Here is a 20,692-nt window from a genome sequence, read left to right as displayed (position 1 = left end):
CGCTAAGATCAGCAGCCCTATGTAGGCCCGCAGGTCGGTCTCGTCCATCCCTTTCCATTCGTCGCCGTATTTTCGATGACCTTCCCGATTGTGGATAGTGAATCAGAGATCGTGATCGTAATGGTGGATCCAGTATGGCGGATTCTGTATCGCGCTGGCTGATCGTGATAATAATGGTGGATCCTGTATCGTGTTGGCATCTGATAATGGTGGTGGACCACGATTGAAGTGGCAGCTGATGGTGGATACTGATGGCGGCAGTGAACAATGACTGTGGACTATGGTGGCATCCAATCTTGATGGTGGATCCTGATCGTGGTGGCTGCTGACCATGGACTATTATTACAACAAGACTGCTTGATATATAATATGTCTCCTCAGATACTCGGCCATTACTGACAATAATCCATCAATTCATTGACCTTCAGTTATGCTTCAAAATGTTTACCCTTATCAATGCTGCTAAAACCTTTATCTTGATGATGTTCTCCTTTACACTTGACATCTATTGCACTTCTGTCCGTCCTGGGAGAGGGATCCCTCACATGTGGCTCTCTCTGAGGTTTCTACCTTCTTTTTACCCTGTTAAAAGGGTTTTTTAGTAGTTTTTCCTTACTCTTGCTGAGGGTTAAGGGCAGAGGATGTCACACCTTGTTAAAGCCCTCTGAGACAAATTGTGATTTGTGAATATGGGCTATACAAATAAAATGTGATTGATTGATTGATTGATTGATTGATTGATTGATCAACACAGGACAAAAGAACAGAACCTTACAAAGTATTAAAGATGAAGCTGCAGTCAATCTGTTTCACAGAATAAGTAAATATGAGTGTGTATAAATGAGGGCTCATGTGGTTTCTGTACAGTCAGTGTGAGGCTGTGGACATGCCTGTGTACAAGTGCCGCGGCCTCTCTCCTGAGGACCCGGATGTGTCTGTATATAGCGCCACAGAACATTTAAAATGCTAAAGACAATGAATAATAATTATAAAAATAATCATGGATCCTCCCCACGGTTGGTTTAGTGTTTCAAAACGAAAACAAACGTCGCGTGCTCACTGTATCCCCCACCTCTTCTACAGGAGCTCCTTCTCTCTCTCCACCAATCAGCGTGTGGGAGCTGCAGCGGAGGCCACGCCCTCTGTTCTGTTCCCGGTCCTCTGGAACATTTTGTTTATGAAGCTCAGCTCCTTGTTCCAGCTGCTCCTCTTCATCACGGCTCTTCCTCTCCCTCACAGCAGCTGGAACTGTGTGTTTATGAAGATCAGCGGCTCTTCCTCTTTAGGCTCTTGTTCACGGCTGAAACACACCAGACTGTCGGCAGGCTGGCGCTGAACCTCTGCGAACAACGAGCAGGCAGGCGTCAGGACGTCCAACTATTAGTTTAGATTTAAAGTAATGAAAGATAAACACGTCCTCCCTTCATGCTTACTTTCAACAAAAAAGAAGCTATGGATATTTGCGACGGGAAGAAGAGGAGAAAGGTAAGCGGCGTTGTGCGGGGCTGCAGGCGGAGTGTGGCCGCCAAGATGAAGAGGGAGGCCGGCATGGTCCTTCGCTCCCTCACGGTGGAGAACAACAACCACACGGAGCCAATGGTGGAGGAAGAGGACGACGACTGCTTCTCAATCGGCTTCCTGCGGAGCGAGCGGCCGCATCCCGGCACGGTGGTGTCTCCCCGGTACAATCTCCTGCGGGAGGTCGGCCGGGGCAGCTACGGGGTGGTTTATGAGGCTTTATCCCGGAAAACAGGGGCCCGGGTGGCGGTGAAGAGGCTCCACTGCGACGCCCCAGAAAACGTGGAGCTGGCTCTGGCCGAGTTCTGGGCCCTGACCAGCCTGGAGAACCGGCACCAGAATGTGGTCCAGCTGGACGAGTGCGTCCTGCAGAAGAACGGCCTGGCCCAAAAGATGAGCCACGGAAACAAGAGGTCCAGACAGTACCTGCGCCTGGTGGAGACGTCCCTCAAAGGTAAAGCTGCTGCCATGTTTACTACTCACGTGTTATTAGCACCAGCAGCCCTCGTAAGGAAAGAATCCATCCAGTCAGTAACAGGGAGCTAAGAGGTGAAGTGGGTCCTCACTCTAAAAGCACACATTCATGCTAGTCTTACTTAGTTGTTAACAAGGGGATAATTATCTGAAGCTCTCAATCCAAACTTCAGGATCACCTCTATTAAAGGTGCACTAGTCTCATATTTTAATAAAAGTTAAGTATTTTATTAGAAAGATAATTAACAAAATTGTTGTGTTTTTTAACTTGTGTAAACTTGTACAAAAGTCTATTTTGGCAGCAAGCTTCATCAACACCGTTGCCCTGGGTTTCCAATTAAATCAATTAAAAAATTAAACTTTGCTTTTGGCAAATTTTTGACCTGTGTACTACTCAGAGTATTTACATTAATGTCCTGCTGTGAAAAGTAATCCAGAAATATATATATATATATATCAGTACTTAAGCTAAATAATGTGGAAAATACAGCATGGGCCATAAACTCTAAAGTGTATGGTAATGTAAGGCTCAGTCTGTTAAAGGATTACAAAAAATCGTTCACAGGCATTTGTCTCCTTCTATCTGTCAGTGACTACTCTATAGGTTTCCTATAGCAGGCACATAGAGTACACTGTGTAGCCCTCGGCTCATAAGAGAACACAGTGTACTACTTGGCAATATGTTAACCCATTGCATGATGACTGGGATTTCAGACACTAAACAATGATGTCACAATTAAATGTGGTATATTAGAATGAAATACTGCAGCTTTATCATCTGACAGCTACATTTATATGGTATGTCTATATTATGCTATTAGCAGTTTGACCTACTTTCCATTTCCTTTGTTATTGCTCAGCATGCCCTAGGAGAAATTGATCCAAACTGTTCAATGTATCTTTTTTATATGAATACATTTTTGCATTGAAATACCAACAGCCTGATCTGTTTTCAAATAATCTTGTTCACAACTGAAAAGGGGTATAGTGTTTGCTTCTTTTCTTATAATAGCCAGGCTGTTATGTAAGTGCTACCATTCAGGCTTTTGAAATAAAATATTCATCTTGAGCTGACATCTTGTCATCTAGTCCTAATGTTTTTAGGATTTGAATACATGGCTTAAATGACTTGTATACCCACTTATGTTTTGTCTCAGTCCACTTAACCTAGTTTTTAAAGGTGTAAAGCCAAGTGGTCAGCAGCTATGGCACAACAGCCCACAGTGATCATTAGGGGAGGTCGTGTGGGGGAGCAGTGCTGTTTGGATGTTGTGTAAACCTGTTTCACTGCTTCTTCACACTTTTGAAAACTGGAGGAAGAGAAAGTCAAATCAAGAAGTGCCAATGTTTTTAGTCCAAGACTTTGGGATGATGGTTTATTGGATAAATCTGATTAGGTAGTGGACTAAAGAAGTGATATGTAAACATATCACTATTGTCTATTAGAGACAGATATATCAGAAGGTTCTTATTACGATGCACTATATTGACTGATAAATAACAAATATATCTTCTTAGACTTGTTTGAAGTTATTTTAAAACATTTTATCAGTTTGTTTGTGACCCATGAGAATCTTACACTCTAGAAAGTGTACAGCTGAAGAAATATCTTGGTCACAATTATTTTAATAACAAATAAATGGGGAAATGTGTTTTTATTTAACAAAACAAATATCAATCCATGTTTCGACCAAAAGAAAGCAGAACTTTTGTCCAGGAACTCAAAGGTTCCTGCAGACCGTCGTTTGTCTGTGTTTCCAGTGCAGTCTAAAATCCAGGGGTGATTAGGCAAATTAGCTTGCTGATGTATTGCGGGGTAAAAAGATTACCCTGCAACTCTAGTGAGACCCTTGTCTAAATACAGGAACCATTGTCCCTGCAGTTGAACCGCAAGGACAATGTCAAATACCAAAGAAATGGTAGTGAAAGTGGCGCTGTAGTCATGTGGGACTTTACTTGTGTATTATTGATTGGTGTGGTGTTTAAGTATAGAATGAGTGTTGTGTCACAGTTTGAATGCTGTTATCTCACTGATCACGTTATCTGTCCCTTTCCAATCTGCTTGCTGCAGGGGAACGCATCCTGGGTTACCCAGAGGAGCCGTGCTATCTCTGGTTCGTCATGGAGTTTTGTGAGGGTGGAGACCTCAACCAGTACATCTTGTCCCGTCGGCCCGACCCCCACACCAACAGGAGCTTTATGCGGCAGTTGACGAGTGCAGTAGCTTTCTTACACAAGAACAACATTGTCCATCGTGATCTGAAACCAGATAACATTCTCATCTCACAGAAATCTGGTTCCCCTGTTCTCAAAGTCGCAGACTTTGGCCTCAGTAAAGTTTGTGCTGGCCTAAACTCCAAGAACAGTGAAGAACACCCTTCATCAGCCACAGCAGCAAGTGGCAGAGGCAGTAACCAGAATAACATCATCAACATTAACAAGTTCTGGTTGTCATCAGCTTGTGGCTCAGACTTCTACATGGCCCCGGAGGTGTGGGAGGGCCACTACACTGCCAAGGCTGATATCTTCGCCCTGGGCATCATCATCTGGGCCATGGTTGAGCGGATCACTTTCATTGATGCAGAGTCCAAGCGTGAACTGTTAGGCACCTACATACGGCAGGGCACAGAGATTGTACCTGTTGGGGAGGCCCTGTTGGAGAATCCCAAGATGGTTCTCCATATCCCTCAGAGGGCCAGGAGCTCCATGTCTGAAGGCGTGAAAAAACTCCTTCAAGACATGCTCGCAGTCAACCCTCAGGACAGACCAGACGCCTTCCAGCTGGAGGTGCGGATGGACCAAGTCACATGTGCTGCATGACAGCCCCCACCTTTCCGAACCTCTCCTTTTTTACCCTAACCAGTCAACGAAGGAACCTCTCCTTCCCAGGTAAGCTCAACCTCCTTCATAAGTTATTAGTGTAACTGTTAATCCAATCACTTTTTGAAAGCACTGGGTGTTGTGGTTTACTTATTTTAGTGCGTATTTCAATAAGACCTCTTCACTGCTCTGCCTTACAATGAAACAAGAAGCTATTTTATCACTGTCAGTAACCAGGCTGACATAACTACAGAGCTTTGAGTGGTTGATAAGACTAGAAATATGCTTAACAGTCCGTTTACCATTATTGAGCCACAAGTGTGGATCCTTTGACACATGTTGGCTTCCTACATGACTGTCAAAGGATTAACAAGAGTGAAAGTATCTACTGCAGAGCACTGACGTCAAGACACAAACCTGAGCCTCAAGATGACTGATGTTAACTAACTGACTGTGGACAAGTTGTTCAGGAATCTTCCTTGAATGATTGAACAAATACGCCAGTGCAGTTAAAGCTGAGATGAGGTAACAAGAGGTGTGCTGATGGCCTGTTAGTAGGTGGAGAGGTTGGTGTAAGAGATTGGAACACCCTGGGCCTCAGGGCAAACAGCCTGGGTTTGACTAAATACACACAGTCAGGGTGTGTGTATGAGAGAGTGAGGCAGAAAGCAATGAGTTATTTGCAGAGATGAAAGTTTTCGTTTTGGTATTAACCTGTGTACATGTCCTGTCCACAGGACTTATGCTTCATCTGATTCATATTCAAACCTGGCAGTGGATCACATCCCACCAGACATCACCTTATTCTGACTTCTGTTTTCATCGAATTACTTACTGTTACTGGCTGATGAGAATATCCTAACAACTGCATCACTACCTGTAGCTCCTTACTCAGTGATTTGCATGTTTCCTTGATGGAACTGCCCATGTACCCAGTTACCTGAAGCCTCTTTATTCCTACCACTGTGGATTGTGAGAGATGACTTGTTGCTGTAGGGAACTGGGATGCCTGTAACACATCTGAGTTAGCATGATATTTATTTCCAGAATTTAATTTAGCTGAAACCTCAGACTCAGACCAGTTTCCAAAACATTAACGATGAAGCAGTGTTGTTCATTTGTCTTATAATAATGAGGCTAAAACAGGAATACTCAGCATACACATATACTTACTGCTTATGCTCACTCTATGAACATAATCACTTTACATAATCATAGTATGGTGTTCACATTAACTTTATTAATTGCATTACGATTGGATTATTGGTGTGTATTTAAACATGCAAGCCTCAAAGCACAACTATGGGAAATTGATGGATGGGTGCAAACAAAGAGTTGTGGAAGTTTTGATACTACAGATCTTCCAATACAATTGTCCCTCCCTGATACCGATTCCGAAACCTTGATTTTGCATATTGGCTGATACTAATCTGATACTAGTGCATTTTAGAAAATAACTTGTATAACGTGTTCTAACAGCTATGTTAGTAACCATGTCTGCAATTGATGATTGCTATCATTGTTGTATGGTCTGGCTGAGGTTAAACCCGTTGAGAAAAACAAATGCAGTCAAATAATAAAGAACATAGAACATCTTTTATTATCGAGTTTGACTGTTATAAAGGGGAAAAAAAACACAAACAAGAGTAAATCTGGGAATGCACAACAAATACTTCCTTTAAATAGCTGCCAAAGTCTACCCACAGTTATTAAAATAGAAGAGTTTTAAACAGTACAACAAAAGTACAAAACAGTGCAACAGCACCTACAAAACTAAAAACATTTAGGGAATGAATAACAATTGTTATTACTTGTCTTGTAATTGGTGACACTAATGACCCCCTTGAAACTGAGGTCCTATATATGGTACACATCGCCGTTTTACTTCACTACCGGAAATCTCTACTTCTTTGCTGCTCTAAAATAAGTACTTGCCAGGGGTAGTACAGCTGCTGTCTTGGAGCTGTTAAGAAGAAGTGATATAATGAAAATGGTAGTTTTATCTGGATGAAACTAATATACTTTAAAGATGTGGTATCAGGGTGGTACATAGATTATCATACTCACCAATGCCCGACCTGGCATTTTTTGTATTGGAACACCTCTAATTATTCCACTATACTCATCGCCTTTTGTGCATGGAGATATAAAAATATACTATATTTTTTCTTATACCTTTTTATAATAGTTTTTGAGAATATTCATTCAGAAAGTCAGCTAACATGGTATGTGGGGGGGAAAATGATCAAATCTTAATCCTGACAACCTCACGGATTTTACTACTTTTGTATGACTTAGAGAAATGCCATCTCCCACCCCTCCCCCAAAACAAACATGCACACTCAGTAGGTAGTGTGCAAGTAACTACTGCAGTGTAGGAAAAGTGTCCCTTAAGATGGTAATTGTCTGAGTTTGCTATTTAGAGCAGAAACTCCTTGTAGCACATCAATCAGCTGCTGACTGGATGCTCAGTGACCTGAACTGTCCGTCTGTTTGTTTGAACCTGAACCCTGCATTCACAAAGACTAATCCCAGCATTTGTTTGACAATTAGCCATCCAATCCTGTACCCACTCTCTGTTAACCCCTCATTGTAAACTCATGCCCAGAGATGACACACAACACACACACACACACACACACACACACACACACACACACACACACACACACACACACACACACACACACACACACACACTTTGTGACGTAACACCTCTCGGTCGACGATGGCTCTGAAGATGCCATTGCGTGTTAGTCCATCGCAGCAGATTGGCCTTGTTCTCTTGTGGCATGATAGGATGGCGAGTTACGCAACAGGCCCAGATCCCTGCTCTGGTTCAATGAGAAAAGCTGTCATCTAAAAGAGAGAGAGGGATTAGTGCTGCAAACAGGGGAGGGAGGGGGGGGTGCTGACAACGTCAGCATGACGATACTCAAATCACTGATGAGATTTAGCACCAATGGAACAGAAACTATCTATAGTCTAATGGGACATATATTTGACTGATGTTATTTCTCAGTGATGTGCTCCAGTCACAACTTATTGATCACTTTTAAATCTATAAAGATGAAGTGTTTAATTAGTTTGTTCAGTGTGACCCAAAGCTATTATTTCATTTCTGTTGAAACGAGAAACAGAGAAGTTACCATTCCTCAACACCAGATGTTTAAACAACCTGACAATTCTGTATTTTCACCACTTTGTTTGTTGGTTGGTTGTTTCCTTTCCTCAACATTGCAAGAGATTTTCACATTTCAATCAATTTCTCAGGAAATAAAGTCTTGATCTGGATGATATGATATCATATATCTTTATTATATTTATTGGGTTGAGCTCTACGTAGCCTTTGTTAAAAAAATCACAAATGTCGGTTAAAATTAAGTGATGACATTTTTATCCAAAAGGTCAGAAGTCAATTTCACAGTAACATCTTAATGTTCTGGAAAACATTTTTCTGACCATAGCTCAGGAACAGAAGGGCACATTGTAAATTTCCCGATTGGTTGGCGAAAGTGGTATTTCTCGTCCTATGTTTAAGAGCTAGACAGATGTGTTTGGTCTTGGTGGAAGATGTACTCTACTGAGGGACGTTGTAGTTGTTCTAATAATGCTTTTAATGTTAAAAGAATAGATTTGGAATTGAGGCGTATAACAATTATTAAGATATATTTTTAAATTGTCAACATTTTCTATATATAGCCTGCTGATATTAATCAATATCTGATTTGCCTGAGTTATGAGATGATAATAATAATAATAGAATAATAATAATAATTATTTATACCACTCATTCTTTGAGGGTCTGGGGGGACTGACACCAAGGTCATCAGTCCATCATAATAAGTCAAACCACCATCGACGCTTAGATTGACACATACCGGCAAATGAGAGTTTCCAATTCTCCTGCATGTGTTTGGACTGTGGGAGGAAGTGGGGGTACCTGCAGAAAACCACACAGACATGAGGAGAACATGACAACTCCACACAGAAAGAACCCATGACCTTCTTATGGCACCATGCATCTGATATGCTCATCCCCACCCACCTGAACACACACACACACACACACACACACACACACACACACACACACACACACACACACACACACACACACACACACACACACACACACACACACCACTGCAGCTAAATGTATTACACTGTATTGATTATGCTAATGATGTTTACTTATGATTATTAGCATCAGAGCTTAGTATACCTGTATATTCCCCCGATGCCATCCAGCATCCCAGTATTTCACTTTACACACTCAGCGTCATATGCTCATGATAATATTAAGTTAGTTTGACATAGTCAGATATATTGTTTAATCTTAATTCATTCATTAATTTTTATTTTATTTCGAACATGTACAAAAAGCAAATTTATACAAACAAGTGGGGGAAAAAGTATTGTTCAGACACTTTAAATCTACACATTTGAAAAGGAGTCAGAAGAAGTACAAATTTATTTAATCTCACCCCTTCTCAATGATTTACATTTCATGTCATTTAGCTGATATCTGTGCCATATATTGTATATAATGTACAAAATATATGCAATAATAAATACAATATAAATAGTAAAAATATCGCTATATATATTTATACAAACTCGTACACCTACATACTCAAAATCAAAAAAACGAATTTGCATTGTTATATATAGCAAAAGGAGAGGAAGATAAACTAAGGAACAATAAATATTAAGTGACCAAATATTGAAACAGTACCCCTGCAGGTTAATGTCAAATCCCCTCTTCATCCCTGTACCTCGTGAACAATATATCTTTGTACTTTATTCTAAACTGGGTTATGTTTGGACTTTGTTATAACTCCGCATTCTAACTGTTCCATACCTTACTCCACAGATTGAGATGCAAAAACTGGTTGTTCTGGCAAACTGTACAAAATCCAAACCGTTTTCCACTTTAAAATCAAACAATAAAAAACAATACAATAGAGAAAAGCAACAAACACTCCAATTGAAGAAGCTGCAACTACACAGAGTTTGATGGCATCATTTCTTAAAAAGTGACAAACTGTTCATCATAAGAGACCAATTGCTTCAGCTCTAAAAGTTACTGTTCTTACATTAGCTCAAACTTTATTTACATTTCTATCCTGCGGTTTGCTGTTACTTATCAGCTGACCTATGGACTAGTAACTCAATAATATTGACTGATGTAGCATGGGTATGTAGGAATTTCCTGATTTCATCAAAGCTTTCTTACAGTGATGGTGTTGGCTACATTTCAGCCTAATCATTTGTCAATTCTATGTTGACCTCACTGCTCTGTGCCTACACAGCTGTCAAGTGTTTGTGATGAACAGAGATTATCCACAACTACATTTGCAAGGCACTGCCCAAAAAAATTCCCATGCACTTAAAATGAAGCTCTCAAATGAGAGAAGCCCTGTAGTGGTGGTAATTTAAAAGAAAAATAACATCTGAGACTGTGAATATTAAATGACATCAGACATTTTGTCAACATCTTAACACTACCACGAGTATCTCTGTTTGGTACACACACACCATCATCCCTCCCTCCTCCCTGCCTCCCTGTCCTGAGCTGGACAATGAGAGTGCTCCTAGTTCAGGGCTTATGGAGGCTTGTGTCGGGAACATTTTGTCCTCTCGCAGCCTGCCAGCCGTGTGCCGCCTCAGTTTAAACCAGGACAGAGCACTGTAAGCTCTAGCCCTCCCCATGTGTACACCCTGTATTTTAGGAATCCTTGTTGATTCCATTGACAGCCTGATCAGGCTTTTACAAGTTGAGGCATTTTCAGGGTGTTGTCCTTGTGCTGCACCTATGAATACCTCCTGCACCATAATGACTATGCTGTTGCCTTCAAGCTGGTATGATGTTTTTCTCTTTGCATGCCTCCTTATCTCTGTATTCCAAAGCAGTGTACATTTCAAACAAAGGCAGTACGGTCAGAGAGAATGCTGATCCCGCTCCTCTAAAGGAAATTAGGTTGTTTGGACAGCAGTTTGAAGCCAGGGTACAGTATGTTCTCTGTTGGCTCAGTCAGTGGGGGGTATTATAGAAGGCCTGAGAAATGCCAAAGGAAGGCTACCTTTTATGAGATTTGGGAGCGGGTGTGATGAGCGCATTGGTTTTCTTATGCAACCTGGTTTAAACGTCTGGTTTCACTGGCTGTAAAGCTTGTTAAAATGTCCTCCGGGCCCTCAGGGTTCAGAGCAACAACTGCAAACACAAGTTCTTACACAAATGATTCTGGTGAAGCACCTCTTTGTGTTCTTGTTTGTATTATTATAATACAAAGGCTGCGGGTTAGTAGAGTAAGATGAAAAGTAAAAAGCAAGTTCAATATAGTGTAACCACTTTAATTTAATTTTTTACAAAACCTTCCCATTTTAAAAAAAACAACAATTTAGGATGGACCTTCCAGCGTCCTGGAAACCCTGTGATCCCACGGGGTTCAGGAATAACATTGATCCACATTTTTTCCAGTCCACTGTCCCCATTCATGGTGGCTGTGGTGGATCTAATGGTTTGTAAGCTCTTTACACTGTGTTAATCTCCTCATAGTCAGCGCAGCGTCTATCACACCCTCACAGCTCACTGCAGGTGCTGTACGTGATAATACTTTGGCTGGATTCTTTTTGGTGCTTGTGTGTTTTCACTGCTGACGGTTCATATTGTTTGATGGCTCTAACAAAGCTGTCCTGGCTCTTTTTGGCCTGTAAATAATAGATGAAAAGAGGTGTGGTCAGCATCTGTTGCAGAAAGCAAAGATTTGGATTTGCTGTGTCACTGCCGTTGTCGACTGCACGCTCTGTCCTCTGACAAAATGAGAGTCTGAGAAGTTCAAGATGGGAGGATTACCTGAGAGCTGCAGATGGTCAAACAAACAGTCAAACAAACCTTTGACCAATGTCAGCTGTTTTCTAACTCTACTCAAACTTTGAGGAAGTTTGTGACAAGCTTTTTCAGGACCAGTCTTCCCTCCCAATTGGCAAATGTTTCTAATCTTTAGGCTTGATTGAGAGAAAGTATCCAGAATTTGGACAAATAATAGTATCGTTCTTCCAGGGTAATTCCCGGAATTTGATGACATCACCAGGGATCATAGGACACTGACATATTATTGACCAAGCAGTTCATTGAGTAAACAAAAGACTGACAGATTAATTGACATTAGTGGTGGTCCTACTCCCATTTTGTGGCATTCAGATAATAATTGCATTTTTCCCGATGTCTGCCTTGCATCCTGGGAGATGGTTGTTGTTCATTTTTCATTTTCACTCGTTTCTGTAGTTTTTTTGTCTCCCTCTTTCTTTGGCAGTTTTCCCAATGAAGTTCTGTTGACATTGATTTACTGGATTTTATGAGTAGTAACCATCAATTCTGAAAGAGCCAGACTGCTGTTATTCTGGAGTTTATCACGACAGAGTGAGACATCTCTTTTCATCTGCAGCTCTGTGTTATTTGAAAGAACATACACCCATTTGACTGAATGCCATACGAGCCCTTGAAATGTCACATTGTTGAATTTGCCCACTCATTATCTAAGGTGTCCAACCTTCTCGAAATGCTTTGTCAGGTTGGCATCAAGGGAAAGGCACACACCTAAACTTTCATGATGAATAGTGTTCGTGAGTGCCAGCCATGAGGAATGTGTTGCTTTGCATGCCGCACACCCACAATACCACTGAGTGTGTAAAAAGCCAGTTTTCCCTCTCGTAATCATGGAGAGCTACCACAGTGTCCCAGGATAACAAGAAACCACTTCCCTAAAGTCTTTGCTGTTTTTAATAAGTGTGTCTGTTTTGGGTTATTCAACAATAAATAGTCGGCAGGATGGCTAAGGAGGCAGCAGGTCCAAGTTTGTTCAATATTTGCTCGGTTTTGACCTCTGCTTTGTTTCGTTGTGTTTTGTTTATTTATGTAGCAGTAATACCTCCAACAGAGCAGTGCACAGAAAAATGATACACTGACTTCACCATGGGTCTGACCAGAGGGGGTTTCAAATGTTTACATGATGCACCATGACAGTTTTACCAGGGGTCAGCATTCAGTAGCATTTAGACCACAGAACACAAAGTGACTGACCGGTCTTTGTTAAAAAAGAATATTAATATGAATCGACAAGAGGAGTAGGCACATTCCTGCTTGTTTATCTTTCATTAAAGACCCTGAAAACCTGAAAACAGAGATTGAATTCCTCTTGCTGCCACATTTAGTTTCTGCAACCTGGCAACCATGTTCATCAGTTTTTGGGCTGCACATGGATGTCTGTGTGGACATGAGCAAACATTACTTGTTATGCTGATGAATTGATTTAGGCCTAACTCTTATGTGACAGCTTTATTAGCTTCTGTCCAGCGGGATGTCAATTTGGTTTGTGTAGTGCAATAGAGAAAATGGTTGTAATCGTGCCACTGCAGATAGGTCAGAGCTCAGGGTCCTGTACTGAACAACACCAATGGAACTGACAGGAGTTTGCTCTCAGCAGGTCAAGGACAGGTGATCATTGGACAGAAAACCGCCTTATCCTTCCCACACTTCTGAGCACTTGTATGAGCAAGTCTGAAGCATTCTGAGCCTGTACTCAGTGTCTCTGTGCCTCAACAGATCCCTCATACTTTTACTACTAGTTTTACTGTTTCTATACATTCTCAACCACAGGACCATTAGTAGCTATTGAGAGAGTCCCCATATCAGAGTATCTTCTTTTCACCTTCTTCATACCGGCTTCACTTTGAAAGAAAGAGAGCTCCCTCTTTGTCAAAGCATTTCTGACCGAGGTGTGCTGCTCCTTGTAGAACATCTTAAGGAAACTATAATTTTATTTCTGATCATGTAAGCGCTTGATGAGAGTCGTCATTCGGATCCACTTCATTTTGAAAGGAAAAAATCACGTGTTGCTCTCAGCTCAAAGTTGTGTAACCAATTCTTGGTTGGGTGTATACTCGGGTATGAGAGGCATGTTTGTAAAACGGGTGCCTCAGGTCAGTCAGTTCAGAGTGTTCACACACAAGGACACCAGTTTCTCCGAGAGGATGCTCAAAGCTGCTGCTGTAAAACCAAGAGGTGACAAACAAAAAGTCTGAATGCTGAAGAATTAGTCAGGCTGCTGAGTTCAAGCAGGCATCTCAGTACTGTTGACTCAATGAGTATGTCAATAAATGACAGGAAAACAGGGTTCATGTCAGAAATGAATGGAATTCCTTTTGCTTGTCCAAAGCTTAGAGATGAACAAAGGAGGTTCAACGAGCCACCAGCAGCCTCTGTCAACCCCTCATCCAGAAAACAGGTCCATAGTGCCTGGCTTTTAACTGGACGGTGCACTGCCAGACAGCCCTGCTGTGGCAATAAGGTACACAGGAACCCTTATTGACCATGTTGGGAAGCGTAGTCTTTATTTATGTATGTATGAGTAGAATTAGAAGAGCTCTTCTTCAGCAGTGACAAATGCACTTTCCATTCAGCATATCAAAACAATGCATATCCTTGCAGTGTATTTACGAAGATCTCCAACATGCGTGCATCTCGCTAAGCTGACCCATTTGTGTTCATACCATGTGCTGTGTGGTTATGCAACACATAAAAAGAGGAACAATCTGCTGCTTGCCTGAGCTTGTGGCATGTCAGAGGCTGGGCTATTATTAGAGCACAGCACTGAACTAAACCTGGCCACATCTGCAGTAATACTCTCAGGTGTCAAGTGCAGGTAATTGTGGAAATACTGCATATTAATACTGTGACGCAGCCTATGACTTTAAATTCGTTGTTTTGATTGTGAAGCTGAGCTGTGGGGACATTTTAGGGTTGGAAGTTCCTTCTAGGTGCCTGAGCAAAATCAAATAGTATTTCATTAATCATGGTTTGATTTTATAAGAGATTCATCTGATGCTTTTAGCAGAATTATATAGAAGTACAGAATTATACACAGATCAGACACAACATTAAAACTAGTTACCTGTTGTGGGTTGTCACGATACTAGAATTTCCAACTCGATACCAATACCCAGGAAAATACTCGATACAAAAAAATTAAGAGGCATACATTTTTTTAAACAAAGATTAGAACAATAAAGACAATAACATCAACATCACTGTGTATGTCCAGTTGCTGGTTGACTTTTCTCAGCTGCAATCTAGGACTTAAAGACAGTTTTTAGACACAAACAGTTGTGTTTTCCTGTTTAATGAACACTCTACTAACGTTACAGGCAGGAGTGATAACTTTTGCTGTCTAGCTCCCACATTAACGTTAGTCGTTTTATTATTAGCCATAGCCGCTAGCTTATTGATAACTTAACAGACGGCTAATGTGGCTATTGGCTAATTGCTAATAGTTAACGGCTAATGTTGTAGTGTGCCGCTGGCCAGGTTTACATTTATAATAACTGTCTAATACTTTAATTGTTGAAACTGGAGCGTTACTGACCTATTGAAATGCATCATAAAGACCAGGGTGTTGGTCTTTAAGATGCTTCGCCAAGTTTGTTGTGCTACTCGACTTCGTCGCCACCACTTTCCCTGGTCGTTTGCCTTGTATCTAAAATGCGTCCAACCGGCACCTTTTTTCATTTTCAACTTCAACTGGTTGCGAAGGCCCTTCAGCAGCAGCACTTGCCATGTTAAGTTAGTTTTATGCTGGCGACACAAGATCAGTTTTGTGAACGTCAACTTGTTCATGTGTTCAGCTGCAAGTGAGGGGAGGGTTTGTGTGTCTGCCTGTCTGCAGCGGGGCTGTGTGAAGTTTTGTGTCAACTGAAAGAGGCAAAGACGCACTGCTGGTATCGATACTGTTGCAAATGAGTATCGAATGTTATGTATCGATTAATATCTGAGTATCGTTTTTTTTTGACAACCCTAGTTGTGGCAGGTCGGTGTATATGTGTGGCCTGTTCAGAAATACTTCATTCTGAACCATCAGTAATTTGATTTAAAACTAATTCAGCAGTTTCCGGTGTTTTACATGGCTTCATGGCCTGTAGAAGTTGAAAGACACTGATCAGCAACAATATTAAAACCAGCTACATGTTATAATGTTGTTGCTGGTGGCTGCATATACTACAAGTCTAAATGCTTATATTTACAAAGGGAATTTATAAAGGAGGACAACAGCTTGAATAACTTGGTCAGATTGTTTTCAGTGTCTCTGCTGCCTCACTTGAACAACAAGCTAATCCAGCAAACAGCCATATATTTATCCATTATTTTTCAATGGTGGTGCATAGAATGTAAAAGGCTTCCGGACATAAATTTGCATCACATACACAAATGTTTGAACACTATTGTTTGCACCCTATCACCTTTTAAACATTTCCCAACTTAAAGATGTAGATGCATTTTGAAGCTTCTCTAAAAGCAAGTCCTTATTCCTAGTGATTAATGATGATATTCATGCCTAAAGTTGTGGTTGTCTTGTATAAACATTGTTTCTGTGTTTCTCCATGCTGACCTGTTCATTCTTTGTGTCCCTGCAGCTTTGTTTACCACACGGACATGGACTCTGATGGAAAAAGGGACTGACACACTGAACTGTGAACAATCCACGATCATAATTTGACTTGGAAGTGATGGACGAGCTGATGATTCCGAAACTCTGGGACAGGTACATGACGTAAATCAGACCACAGCCGTGTACTCCATCACCAGCCATTCCCAGTCACTGTCACCATGACGCTGAGGATGTTTCACTGGAGGATAATGTATCCAAGAGCGGATTTAGATGTGATAGCCATGTGTTGTTTTATATTTGTTTATTTGTCCCCCACAGTCTCAGTATAGGCCTGCTCTTCCCTAACATTTGTAATGTATTGAGCTGTGGCACAGGTTACCTTATTGGATTGTATGAGTGTTCTGAAATCAAAGCATGGGCTTGCCCACATGTTACTAGATATGATGGTATCGACAGCAGACGACACAACACTGCCCCGTACATCCTCGTGCCTTAAACATGATTCACACCAAGTGCGATTTGGAATTTTAAATATAATAATTTAATGAGTTTAAGTGGAGGTGCACATACCTAGACAAACTCTATGAGTCAGGAATTCCTTTCGTCATATGCAGGTTTCTGTCAATCAACCAATTGACTCTTTTGCTTTCAATGATGTCATACTATTCAACAATATTCTGGGCAGCAATAATGTGAAGTTGGACTGTGATAATCTGGTGTCTTTGCTCTACCCTAAAGCTCGAGTGCAGCCATAATGCTGAAGCTGAGTTCAGCTTTAACTCAAATGAAGATATCGTTGTTTCAGTGTCACATGTTTGCTCATGTAAAGAAGGTTACAAGGATTTCACAAATCTGTGCCACACTCTGGAGGCAAATTAACTGTGAATATTAATATGGTTATTGTGTTGTTTTGAAGGGGTACTAGAGAATTCACACATTAGAAGTAGCAGGCCTGTATCAACTCCAATCAGTACTGTGCAGTTGTTAGTCAGACAATGTCCAGCAGAGAATCCGACTGGTTTTCTGGGGCATTTGTTTCTGTTGAATCCAAAGAACATCCAATTGTGTTTATCATCACTGCAAAACTTAGTATGAACATGTTTTCAAAATTAATTTATGACCAAGAAACAATTGGGATAATTTGGTGGACTAACATCTATTACGGTCATTTTGTACTGAATGTTTTTTTTTTCTTCTTTTTTTACATTGAGGTTAACGTGGCATTTGATGACTCCTCACAAACAGAAATAACACTGTAAACTTGGAGATATCAAGTTAATGGGTTACTTGCAATTGTGTGTCATTAAGAGATATGGAGTGATGTTCTATATGCTACCTTTTGAGTTTTAAGCTTTCTGATTGTTGTGATATGATTAACGGGTCATTCTATGGGAACACCTGAGCAGTATTGAGCCATCTTTGGTCAAATTTTTCTTGAGTATCTGAGTTGAGGACTCTCACAGGAAATTTGCCATCTGGAAATAATCTCAAAATATCCATGGGATACCCATGCTTACTGTCCCTTCCCTCCTCCCCTCTTTATTGAATTATTTCAGACTCTTTGCAGTGACATGCAGCTCTGTAGAACACATCCAGGCAGTGGTTGGTTGGAGCTTACTATTTTTGCATTGTGTTGAATATCAGTTTTGCTCTGATCATCCAACTACATGTACATCCTGTGGTTTAACACAAATATTGAGCCACACGTCTCAACAAAGTTCAAATGCACAGAATAATTCATATAGAAAAAAGCATACAGTGGTGATCCTGGAAAAGGATCATAAAAGGGTTTGCATGTTCGAGACCTAGAATACTTCTATCTTCCTCTCTCCAGCACAGATGAGACAAATGGTCCGAACCTCCTCTCGGCTTCATAGCACTGTGTAGCACCTGGGTCGAGTTCAGTGACTCAGCAGTAGTTGTAGTAGACTTTGAGGCGTTTTGTAGTGTGGTCCTACCTCATCCTCAGCACTCTGAAACTTCCTGTCTATATGACTCATTAATAACCTCGTCTTACTTTCTGAAACCAGGGGCACTTTGATGGGACAGAACTTCTTCAATCCTGAATCAGCCTCTGACTGACTACTCTATGGTGTATGCTTAGCTACAAGGAACATCTTGCTTTCCCCTTGATAAAGGCTTCATCTGCAGCACAGAAGTAGTCCTTCCTCATGACCAGACCACAATCATTCTGTTTGTGTTCAATAGCTACAGCTCCCATAAGGTTATATTAGCATCTATGCCTCAGAGCATTTTAAACAAATTAGTATAGCCGTGTTCAGACATGACCTGCGTGTAAAATCTGGAGAAGTGGTGTAGTGGTGCAGTCGGGTGCAGCAGACAGACACAGGAAGTGATGTATTAACTCGGATGCAGAGCTCACGTGATCATGTTTACAGCATCCCGACACCGTCGTTGTCTCTGCTCTTGACATCTTCGCCAGTGTCTTCTATGTCTATGACACAGCTTTTTCACCCGAAAATATTAGTTTTCTCTTGTTTTTTTCCCGTTTTTGTGTCTGTCGTGTTTTGGAAGCTTAAGCAACCCCCCCACTCGCTCGCAGTTAACCCAGCGAATATATCCCCTGCTGTGTTCACACATCGACTATTCCTGAAGTTCTACGGACTTTATACTAGGAGGCCAGTCGGAGCCTCTCACTCGGATATTTGCGTTCACACATGCACCTCCTCCGGATAAAATACAGAGGATCTGCTGAGATCAGTGCATGACTGAAAGCAGCTTATGATACTCTGACCATGTCTGAGGTGTTGCTAGCTGTTCCCCTTGAGAAGCAGGGCAAGAAAACCTGCCACCATAGTTTCCTTGTGGCTTCTTCCCACTGCCTACCTAGTCTCAAAAGTAGAAATTTAGCAGAATGTGCTTCTTTTCAATGTAAATCTGATTTAAAATGCTGGCACATGTGCTTAAAGTGTAGCACAGCTCAAAGAGCAATTGGGATTTAAGCTGGAGCTGTAGCTTTTGTATGCTAACACAATTGTTGCCAACACATAAAGTTGTTCAACATTTGGTATGAGACTTTGGGTTTTCACTTTGTGCAGAAGGACTGCTGTTGCACGGACCAGCCCAGCAGTGTAAAAACATACATGTTTGAAGCGTTAAAGCTAACATGGTTATATAACTGTATATGGCATTGCTATGTTGATAGTGCATAAGCTAACTGAGGATCTTTACAACCTAATCATCAGTACTAACCCTTGTTGTCCTCTGTGTTTTTGTATGTGCTGTTCATTTAACTCCTAACTAGTAATACTCCACTTGAAAACACTTCACACTATGCAAATCTTTCACTGCCTCACTGTAAGCACTGTAAAGAGCCATGCCCCTCCGCAACAGCCGTGTAATATCTTGAGCTGTTTTTTCTCAGTGTATATTTCCAGTGTGTACAGAAATGTTTCATTCAAATGTTGTGAACAACATGAACTGCTTTTTGTTAATGAAGCTGACAGCAGCCATAAGATGTTTGGGGAAGCATAATACAATCATTATTTTTGACTTGTAAATATGTTCAACAAGTTTTTCTTGGAATAAATGATCAAAACTAAAACTGTCTGGATTATTGAATATTCTTTATATTTGTGTATTTGTCTGTGCGTCCACACAGAGGTCCTGAATCTGGATTCCCCAACTGAACCCTGCCTAATGTTTTCTTGGTTTTCGTATTACCACCGACGTGGTTTTCGTTTATTCGTCTGATAGTTAGCAATATTACACAAAAGCAACTGGACAGATTACCATGAAACTTGCTGGAAGGATGCAGTATGGGTCAGGGAAGAACTCATCAAATTGAAGTGCACATCCAGGAAGTTTTGTTTCACTGTCTTTTAATATTGTGAGATGATTCATGGATCTTGATGAAAAGAATCAAGCATGTTTTATGATATTTATGAGTGTGTTTAATTCAGATGTAGTGAATTTAAGGGAACTGTTGGCCCTTGGTGGAGGTATGCAGTCTACTGAGTGACTTTCTAGTTTACAAACTGTTTTTGAATATTTGCTGGACAGAAACATTTTCTAATAAGCTGCAAGTTATTATTTCAGGTTCAAGCCCTTTTGTACCTACCTATTCATTATGTGGATATAATCTAAGTTCTATTTTGCTTTAGTAGTCAATGAGCCCAATGTTCCACAGCAGTAGTGGAGTGTGACTATGGATTTCTGTGGCCACAGTGCTGCTCATGTAAGCTCATTGATTTATTTTACTGCATCTCTGTCCCATCACCTTTCACTCAGGCGCAGGCACCAACTGTAGGAAGCTGTTTCCCACAGTTGGCACTAATCCTCTGTATCCTCACTGGATCAGTCCACAGGCTCTGTTGAATCAGTGCAGAGACACCAGGCAGGCTCCAACCTCTGATCACCACCCAAACAACAGCCTCCACATTTAGTGACTGCTGATATTTTCTATGTTGATG

The 20,692-nt window shown here is 41.0% G+C and overlaps 1 protein-coding gene across 1 annotated transcript; it reads left to right on the top strand.

Annotated features, from left to right (window-relative positions):
• The first annotated feature begins 1,138 nt into the window (after nt 1-1,138).
• On the top strand, nt 1,139-19,824 carry stk35 (serine/threonine kinase 35). The gene is made up of 3 exons (XM_035158956.2): nt 1,139-1,972; nt 4,064-4,881; nt 16,285-19,824. The coding sequence occupies exons 1-2, from the start codon at nt 1,426-1,428 to the stop codon at nt 4,810-4,812; spliced, it is 1,296 nt and encodes a 431-aa protein (XP_035014847.1). The 5' UTR covers nt 1,139-1,425; the 3' UTR covers nt 4,813-4,881; nt 16,285-19,824.
• Nucleotides 19,825-20,692: the final 868 nt, after the last annotated feature.

The sequence above is a fragment of the Hippoglossus stenolepis genome, chromosome 6 (assembly GCF_022539355.2).
Source record: "Hippoglossus stenolepis isolate QCI-W04-F060 chromosome 6, HSTE1.2, whole genome shotgun sequence".
Lineage (NCBI taxonomy): Eukaryota > Metazoa > Chordata > Actinopteri > Pleuronectiformes > Pleuronectidae > Hippoglossus > Hippoglossus stenolepis.
Note: the sequence above shows the minus strand (reverse complement) of the source record. Positions and strands in the feature narration are given on the sequence as shown.

What these genes read in the sequence shown, in the direction of transcription:
- stk35 (XM_035158956.2), top strand. Translation starts at nt 1,426, where the DNA reads ATGCTTACTTTCAACAAAAAAGAAGCTATGGATATTTGCGACGGGAAG. An exon ending in GGTGGAGACGTCCCTCAAAG is followed by an intron (nt 1,973 to 4,063) that starts GTAAAGCTGCTG and finishes TGCTTGCTGCAG; the next exon opens with GGGAACGCATCCTGGGTTAC.